General features: G+C 54.8%; 1 protein-coding gene across 1 annotated transcript; it reads right to left on the minus strand.

Moving 5' to 3' along the window:
- Window positions 1–709: 709 nt before the first annotated feature.
- Window positions 710–9560, minus strand: LOC135809737 (DNA polymerase theta-like). The gene has a single exon (XM_065323152.1). It carries the CDS (start codon window positions 8984–8986, stop codon window positions 1553–1555), a length of 7434 nt encoding a protein of 2477 aa, XP_065179224.1. The 5' UTR covers window positions 8987–9560; the 3' UTR covers window positions 710–1552.
- Window positions 9561–9858: the final 298 nt, after the last annotated feature.

Genomic DNA, 9858 nt, shown 5'->3' on the forward strand with positions numbered 1-9858 from the left:
CTCAGAGCTCAATTCAACAGAAATGTCGGGTCGAGCGAAGTCACAAAGTGTTTCTTCCGGAGGAGACACTGGCCCGGATTTCACCAATCACAACTGCATAATATGGATCAGGGAACTGTGTACTGACAGAGTCTGTACCAGTCATCAGGGCCGGCGGAACCGGTCAGGCTGGTCCGGCCATGGCCGGACCACTTTCCCAGCTGGATGGTCCATGTGATTCGTGCAAAACCGGTGTAAAAAAATCCAGAGGTACATGACTCGACTGTATTGCCGACGTGTGATGTGCTTCGAAGTAGCTCAGGACTCCGTGACCGGCACTGTATGGCTGATATGGATAAAAAAAAGTTGTGTTTGTGTTCTTTTACTATAATTTTCTGCATTTTCTGGAGCCTTAGAGATGCCCAAATAATAATTCGCTCTATTTCACGTAAATTTTAAATATTTCTCCCGGGGGAGGTCCCCCGGACCCGCCTCAAAGGTTCGCCGGACCACTCACAAACTCCTTCCTCCGGCCCTGCTCATAGTGTTAGATCTATTTCAGTAGTCATGTTTATATGGTGACGTGTTTGTGTGTGTGTGTGTGTGTGTGTGTGTGTGTGTGTGTGTGCGTGTGTGTGTGTGTGTGTGTGAGAGAGAGAGAGAGAGAGAGAGAGAGAGAGAGAGAGAGAGAGAGAGAGAGGGGGGGGCAAACATGAGAAGAAAACCAGAATCGAACCCTGTGCCAATGTGATGTCTAAAATTCAGATAAACTGTCTGATATTCTCTAAAAAAATTGAAAACAAATTTGAAATAATTATCTAATAAATTCAATGAAGAAGAGCAAAGAAGAGCAGAATTAAATAATCCAAGTCTGAATTTCGCAGAGACCAACCTGCAGTAAGTCTGAACTGAACATGATGAAGTATGGCATTTCGCAGAGCCCAGCGGGGAAATCAATGTACAAGCAGTACAAGGGAACAGCGGGGGTGAAGGGTGGGAAGGGGAAAGTACCGGCAGGCCGCAAGGGAGACGCATGTACAGTAGCAAGCACGTCACTATTTACAACAGCGGTATCAGCAATGCAATGCAATAACAATGCACTATTTACAACAGCGGTATCAGCAATGCAATGCAATAACAATGCACTATTTACAACAGCGGTATCAGCAATGCAATGCAATAACAATGCACTATTTACAACAGCGGTATCAGCAATGCAATGCAATAACAATGCAGCACGTCTCGTCTCTGCAGGAGCAGGGTGCTGGCTGTAAAGGCAGATCAGCAGACAAACTCAACAACAGAACAGCAAGTAGCAGGGTACTAGCAGAGAACTGTACACAGCGGGAGTGTGACCAGCACAACCCAAACATGTACACAGCAATAGATCATGAACTCAATTATTTAAAAAAAAGAAGGGCAGAATTATAGAACAGCTCTTGTACAAATTGTACTTGTAACATGTACCAATTTGTCTTTCCTCTTACTCACCGTCCGTCCGAGTTCAAAATAATATCTAATATTTTCTGCCGAGAAGTCCAGTAGTGTGAATACTGTTGCACAGTCCACATAGCTAGTCACATGAAGGTATCCAGTCCTCAAGCTTTCCCCAGCTGGCACCACATTTCAGCTTGACAGGCATCGGCACGGAGAGCGAGAGGGCATTTTCCATCTCCCGCTTCACCAGCCCACCCACGCTGTCGCGCAGATCGCGCCGCACCTCGTACATCAGCTCGTCGTGCAGCTGCAGAACGAGGAAGGCGGCGACGCTCTCCGCAGACACGGGCGAGTCGTGCTTGACGCGATGGTGGCACGCAAACACGCTGCCGTGCGTCCGCGTCAGCGCTTCATCGATGTTGATCATCGCGGTCTTAACAAGATCGGCCGCAGAGCCTTGGATTGTAGTGTTCACAGCCTGACGCTCGGCCTGAGAGCGAGCGGCTGGTGACGTGCTGTTGATGTTCGGTAGAAATCTCTTGCGGCCGGCGATGGTGATGACGTAGCCCGTGGAGCGGCACTTCCGAACGACGTTGTCCATGAACTGGGTGACCACGGCGTAGGCCTGCTTGAAGGAGTTCATGAACTTGGAGGCGGCGTTGACGTCCACGCTCAGCTGCGTGGCGAGGCCCTTGGCGCCGATGCCGTACAGCATTCCGTAGCAGACCTGCTTGGCCTGCTGGCGTTGCTCGGTGGACACAGTGCTGACGGGAATGTGTAGCCACTCGGAGGCCATGCTGCGGAACACATCCGCACCCACATCGTGCAGGATAGCACAGAGCTTGGGATCAGCGGACAGGTGGGCGAGCAGGCGCAGTTCCAGCTGACTGTAGTCGGCGGCAACCAGAACGTGCTCGGCCGACGGGACGAAGAAGTCGCGCATCACCACCACGGACGAGGGCAAGGACGTGGGTCGGATCATGGAGACGTATGTCTGGTCGATGAAGCCGCTCTCCACCACGTCGACGGAGATGTTGAACTCCTTGGGCACGTTCTGGACGTTCGGATCGCTGAGCGCTATGCGTCCAGTGGCCGTGTGCAGCTGCACGACACAATGCACACGCGCCATGCGCAGTCCGCTGTGCTCTTTTAGCTCCTGACGCAGCGGTAACACGACCTTGCTCAGTGCACTGTTGATGCGCCGCCATTCCAACAGGATGGCCGGTAGTGGATGCAGGGACGACAGCTTGATCAGGACTTCCTTGTTGGTGCTGAACTTCTGCAGGCGACTTGCTGCGCCGCGTCCACCCCGTGAGCTCCGCGTTGTTCTTCTTACCGCCGTGTTGGACGTCTTGCTGGGATCAGGTGGTAGCCGCAGCTCGTGGAAGAGCACCGTGGAAACATCAGCCGGTGACGTCAGAGCAAAGCTGTGCCCGGCAATGCCAAACGCCTGCTCCTCCAGCTCGGTGAGACGCTGCTGCAGGATCAGCTGCTGCTTGTTGCACTCGGCTGGATCGGCGCCCATTCCGCACAGCTCCATGCGTGCGAACGCCAGCGCGGCACGGCTCTCGGTCTCCTCCAGAGCAGTCCACAAGTCTTCGGCGATGAGCAGCGGCTTGAAGTGCTTCATCAGCAGCCAGGTGAGGGCAGCGGTGGCTACGGATGCCAGTCGAGCAGGTCGATGCGGAGTCGTGGCCAGGTAGTACAGACTGTCCTGTTCTTGCTTGCAGTAGTTGGGCAGCTCGTCGCGGATCAGCTGAGCAAACGAACGCTGATTACGATCCGGGTTCAGCATCCAGGCGCACAAGCGCACATCGCACACAGGGCCGTCCAGCATCAAGGACTCCGAGTCGCTGAGATTACGGCACGTCTCCTTCAAGTCAAACGTGTACAAAGTGTTGGTACGGCAACTACTGCACAGCAACCGACGCACAACTGCAAGGCGCTCAGGCATGCTAACGCCATCCAAGCTAGAATCATTCTCATGGCTGACATCACCAGCGTCTAGGGACATGTAGTAGATTTCAGATGCCTCCCAGCACACACTGATGCCGCGCAGAACGCGCCCGCAAGAAGCCGACGTGGCCAGTGTAGTGACCTCCGTGTCAAACAGGGAAGTCCCCATCGTAGTGGTGGCACACGATGCCAGTGACACCGCAGCGGAAGACTGAGCGAAGTCTGAGCGCGCCTGCGACTCGCACGCTAGCGACACCGAGTAGCAAGTCTGAGCAGACCATTCCTTTAGGAAGGTCCGCAGCAGTCGCCGATGTCCACAGATGTCAATGACAACAAAGTTCTTCTCGGCTGCCGGAGTCAGTGACAGCGCTTGGCTCGCCTCCCTCAGCAAAGAATCGTCCAAGCCGTCATCTGTGAACAGGTCATCAAACAGGCTGGACGTGCAGAAGATATCGGCCTCCGGAATGTTCAGATTGTCCGAGGAGTCACGACTGGCTGGCAGTGGTTGTTGTGCAGTGTACTCGTGTCCTAGCTGATTGGCATCTACTCTGGGCTGGTGCGTAGGATCTGCACATGCACTGCTAGTAGAATTGTTTTGTTGTGCCGCTGCGACAGGATCATGGCTAGTAAGATCACCGGTGTGTTGCTCATAACACACGTCCACATTGAAGCCCTCGCTGTCCTCGCGGGCCAGGCTGACACCAGTAGCGTACGCCGGGCTGGGGTCGCCATTGTCGAACAAGTCCTGCGACTGGTCAAACATGCTGCAGCTGATGTTATCGCTGCCCAGCATGCTGGCCGAGATGAGCTGCGGTGAGCTGGCAATGTTACTGCTGCTTCTACTGCTCTTGACGTGCGACGAGGACCCAGCGCATCTCCCATTGGTGAAATGCTCGGGCGTGGATGAACGTGTGTGTGCCTGCGTTGCTCCGGCCTTGCTGGCGTAGCGAGCCGAAGCACTGGCACAGGCACTGCTCGCAGAGTCCAGAGGCGTGCTGCAGACCAGCCGCGAGCGGCGAAACTCAGCCGGAGAGCTCTCCTCGTTGCACGGAAACGATGGACTGCGCTTTCCCACACTCGCCGTGGCCGCGCTTGCAGTGGCAGCATCAACGTGAGATGATGATGATGATGATGAAGCAGAAGGATGAGAATGTTCTTGTGGCCGGTTCTCTCTCCTGGCCAGCTCTGGACTGTGGAGCAGCCGCGATGCGGATATAAACCCGTTGAAGTGCTGCTTGTCTGACGGCTGACTGTGTGAGAACAAAGACCCTGACATTGCACCCAGCTCCATTGCGTCAGCAAGCGCCTCTAATTCCTCTGGTGGGTAGTCGTCGACTGCGTCGAGATTGTCCACCGTGCTATGGGCATCGGTTGGCAATGTAGGTACTAACTGTTCATCGGGTAGCATGTTGCAATCAACTGCTTCTTGACAGCCAGCAACATCAAATGGCTGTGAGCTCGGTGGTGGCGGGTCTTGGTGCGGGTAATGGCTTGAAGTTGAATTACCGGTATGATTAGAGTCCTGAGCATCGGGATGACTAGAATCAACATGTTCATGTTGGCCGTTACTAGTGTTTGCACTGGCAACAGGTGTTTCCGATAAAGAGGGTGACGAGACCCGTGCAACACTGTGTTTCGTTACCTTACTGACAGCTGGTTTAACAACACTAGCTTGTGTGGATTCAGGCTGCTGGTGCTGTGGCTCGAGTGGAGGCTTTAGTGCCGTAACAGCTGCCTGCACGTCATCACGACTTCTTTGATCACTCTCGGCTACTGGCTGGTCACGATCGCTGGAATTGCCAACTCCGAACGCTGGTCGCTCTGGAGCAGCACCAGACTTTAGAACAAGCGCCCGCGCTTCTTCCTGAATGATCGCTGCAGCATTTCCGTCGTCAAGATCGTAGTGAAATCCACGCCGGGTGTAGCGACGTCGTAATCGTGCCACGCTGTCCACTCTATCAGCAGCAGCAGTAGCTGCAACACTGGCGGTGTCATGATCCTTGCGACTGCGGAATGGGGAGCACTGCCGCAAGATCGACTCAATGGTGGAGACGTCGGCGGCAGCGATGGCCTGCAGAGTGTGCAGGTTAGAATTGTAAAGAGCACGGGCAGTGGCAGCATCCAGCAGGCTGATCTGCAGCATGTCGCACAGCTGGCGCTCCACGCCGAAGATGAGGCGGCTCTGAAACTGGTCCAGCAACAGCTGTAGGTTATGCCACCCGAGGCCACTGCAGAACACCGTCACCATACCAGCGAACGTAGCGGCAGCCTGCTGTAGAGACTGCAGCAATCCGCGAGATGCCGAGTACTTGGCAGCTACTTCGGCCAGCGGCACTTCGTGCACCAGGTCGTGCAGTGCGAGAGCGGTGTAGAAACGACGGTGCACTAGCTGTTGACGCTTGGCGCGCGTGGACTTCGCCTTGCGGACACCACCACCATGAACTGCATTCACCAAGAAAGCCTCCTCCACTCCAACCAGATCACCCACACGTTGTAAATCAGCTGGCAGCTTGCTGTAAATTGAGAGGAAGCGGTACCAATCCAAGCCGGGCCATTGCGCTTGCAGGTAGATTGGAGTGACTTGGTAGACAATGTGTAGCTCATTCTCCAAGACAAAGCACCGCTGAGCACGCTGCAGCTCAGCAAACACTTCCAGGGCCTCACCGGGAGATAGAGACGATGACATTGTGGCATTACCTAATTGCGTCGAGTAGTATGTACGAGCATCACTGACCTGGGAAGAGTCCATAGCACCGCTAGACACCGGCGAAGCAGTCAGCTCAGGTGAGTTCTCGTCTTGTCGCACAGCGATGAACTCATTGTCCAGAAGGAACTGCAGCGCGGCCAAGACCGATTTGCGCAGAGGACTGCTGGTAGTGGCGGTGCGCCGACTGCTCGATGCTCGTCTTCCTTTAACGCCCGATGGCCGTCGCCGTCTCGGTGTGCTCTGTCCAGTAGCTTGGCTGGGTGACTTGCCAGTAGCTTGGCTGGGTGACTTGCCAGTAGCTTGGCTGGGTGACTTGCCACTAGCTTGGCTCGCACTGGCCTCTATTTCCTCGGCAGCAAGTAGAGTGTTACTGGCATAGCGCAGGATGTCGGCATGAGTCTTGGCGACACGGCTGACAATGATCTCCAGCAGTGCCCGTTGCATGCCGGCGGCTTTGCCTTCCTCGCTGTCCGCACGGCCCGCCAGACAGCTGTGCACGGGTAGCAGCGGGGATTGCAACAAAGCCTGGATTTTGCTCTTCTCACTAGCTTTGCAGATCATGAAGCTCTCGCCCATGTCGTCCAGCCCCTTGCGCCCCGCACGCCCGACCATCTGATGATAGCTGAGTATGTTGACCAGGCTGCCGTGGAAGTGTGGGGTACGGATCAACACACGTCGTGCTGGTAGATTGACGCCCGACGCCAGCGTAGAGGTAGCGACCAACAGGCGAATGCTCTGCTGACGAAACCCGGCCTCCAGCACATCTCGCTCCTCCATCGTCAGGCCGGCGTGATGGAACGCAATGCCGTAGGGAAGAGTCTTGCTAAGAACGCTGTCCAGACCGACTGGAGTGCTTTTGAGCTGGTCGGCCACATTGGAGAGGGCCGTATGCTCCTCAGTGCTGGGCTTCGGACACAGTCTAGATGCCATTTCAGCAAGCGACAGGGCGACCTTCTCGCATCTCGCTTTCGTTGGACAAAAGATCAACACACCGTGCCCTGCTGCAAGAGATTCGCGACTCAACAGGAAGATATCGTCGTCGTCGCCTTTGATCGTCTTCCCAGACACCGAGCGTACTTTCTTCATGTCAATGTCATACACGGTGTCGCCGGCCTTGACGTACTGTGTCAGCGGGACGGGCCGAAAATCCGTACAGTACAGCTCGGCGTTGAGCCAGCAAGCCACGGCAGGTAGATTCGGTAAGGTGGCGCTCATGCCCACAATCTGAATAGCCGGTAGTTGATGAGAGCTGGGCGTTGATGCTACGGCAATGTGCTGTGCCGGGTCACGAGACGTCGAAACAAACTGTACTTTGGTGAGCAGAAGTTCCAGTAGATATCCCCGATGGGAATCACCCAGCATGTGCAGTTCGTCCACGATCATCATGCACAGCTCGCTGACACGACCCTCCTCCAGTAGCCGATTCACAAGACTGTTTGCACGCTCGATCGTGCATACGGCCACGTCGACGCACGTGAAACCACCGCGGGGTGTGTCCGAGCCGACGAACGCACCCACGCGGATACCGACATCGGCAAAGACGCGCTGCAAGTGTTTGGCCTTCTCCCTGGCCACGCTGACGAATGGCAGGATGAGAATGGCACGCCGGCGTGTCTCCAGCACACGTTTCAGCAGCAGCAGTTCAGCGACAATGCTCTTGCCGCCGCTGGTGGGAGCGGAGTACACAAGATTCCGGCCGGCCAACACATCTCTCTGCACCAGACACTCGGCTTGCCACGGGAAGAGGTGACTCACGCCAGCATTGCCAAAGTGCTTCACAACACTGTCTGGAATACCCCACGCAGCAAGCTTCAGATTATCGGCAAGGTCAGCGGCAGGGAATGACTTGGACAGCGGTGAAGTAGTTTTCGGCAGAGGAGATGGGTCGGAGCGGCGGGCTGGTTTGGCTGTATCGGCGAGACATGGACTACTTGTCGATGTGTGTGCTGGAGCTAGGCTTGTATTCGGGTCTGGCGACTGAAGAGCTTTCAAACCAGCTTGCAACCGATCAGAGCGCGCTGATGACACTGCTGCTGCTGGGCGTACTGGCACAGGTGGTGGGGCAAACGCAGCTGGTGAAGCTACTCCAGCAGGGGCAGCCTCTGGCGGCGTAGGTGCTGCTGACACTGAAGTTGGCGAGGACCGTGCTCTGCCGTCAATCTGGCAAGCGTGCTCCTCAACAGCTGAGCGAGCTTGTACTCCCTCGTTGTAGTCAGAGGGAGCTACATCAGCTGCAGATTCAGATGCATCAGGTGCGAACAGCTGCTGAATAATACTTTCTTGGTGGTAACTAGCCGAGTTGACACCAGTCAGTGACTTGGTTGCTTGGCCTGCTTGCCCGGACGCTGGCTGCGGCACCCCTTCAGCACTAGCCTGGCGATTCATCTCTTCAAGCTCGTCTACCAATCCAAACACTTGGCTGTCCAAAACACTATCGAAGGAGCAATTCATAGACACGCCAATGGCACTGTGGCTATCAACGGAATGTTTCGCAACTGTAGTTGATTGTCCTGGCGGAGCAGTGTCCTCGTCACAGGCGAGAGAAGTCAAGTCGCCAGAGAAGGATGACAATAAGCATGATGGGGGTGTCACCACGACTTGCGTTGGCAGCTTTCTCATCGTACTGGGTGTCTGTCGGCCTCGCGCATGCTTGGTAGCGTGCCCGGCACGGGATTTCCCCCCAGAGAAAGCATGGGCTTGCTGGTGGATGGGAGTACACGGGTTCCTGAAACATGTCCGCTTGCGTGGTGCCGCTCCAGCCAATGCATCGTGGCCAGACGGAGACGAAGAACCATCACTGGCGACCGCACTGTTGTTATTTATGCCGACCGGGGATGATAGACGGCGAGGCGGCATCAAGCCCGATCCACAACGGCGTCTCTTTGTGGCAGGATGACCGGCATTCATGATTGTCAGCAAGAGCAGCAGCCACTGCGCACACACCGCTTTCACCACTGATTACTGCGGCACTGCACAGGCTAACCATGTATGTGACAGGCTGTCACCAGTGCTGACTTCCTACATTGGTCTCTCCACACTACACCGGTATTTGAAGTGAGCCCAAACACTTCATGCTTATGCTCCCCCTGAAGATCAATCCAGCAGCATGGCCGTTGAAGATTCACAAAGTGATCTAGGGAGAACATCATTCATTGATTTCGGTATTCCATGGTCCAGCACACTTCCGTAAAAATAATCAGAGATAGAGTACATGTATACACTTTAAACTTTGTGAACAAGTCTGCTCAGCTGCAACTACTACTATGAACTTTCAATATGCTACCACACACTGCAAGAATGATCGAAATCTGGCTGGTTGATACCGCGTACCGTGCAGCGTCCAAGTAGGTGGGTCTTCAAATTTTCTCCTCGACACCTTCCAGGTGGGGCCACACTGCCTGCTGGTACATAATGGTGCAGTGGTGGTGATCGAGAGAGAGAGAGAAGAAGTGCTCGTATGTAGTCTACTGGACACCCTCATCGATATTAATTTTTTTGTGATACCCATTCATCGATATCGCGATCGTCACTCATCCATGACGTGATGAACATTCTGACCATCGTCCGCGTTCTTTTCCACGTTTTCCACATTCAAATTTTGCGCCATATTCTATGATTCGTCAAGGCAACACGGGTTGTCTTCGCGATCGATCGCTCGATCAGTACGTAGTCTACAAGTCTACGTACGTACTGGCTGTGTACATTAAATTTTATGTGTGCATGACATCTGTGCGCCGGCAGTCTCAATGGCGGGGTAGTCACGGAAACGGGTCTTTGAA

Source organism: Sycon ciliatum, chromosome 2 (assembly GCF_964019385.1).
Source record: "Sycon ciliatum chromosome 2, ocSycCili1.1, whole genome shotgun sequence".
Taxonomy (NCBI): domain Eukaryota; kingdom Metazoa; phylum Porifera; class Calcarea; order Leucosolenida; family Sycettidae; genus Sycon; species Sycon ciliatum.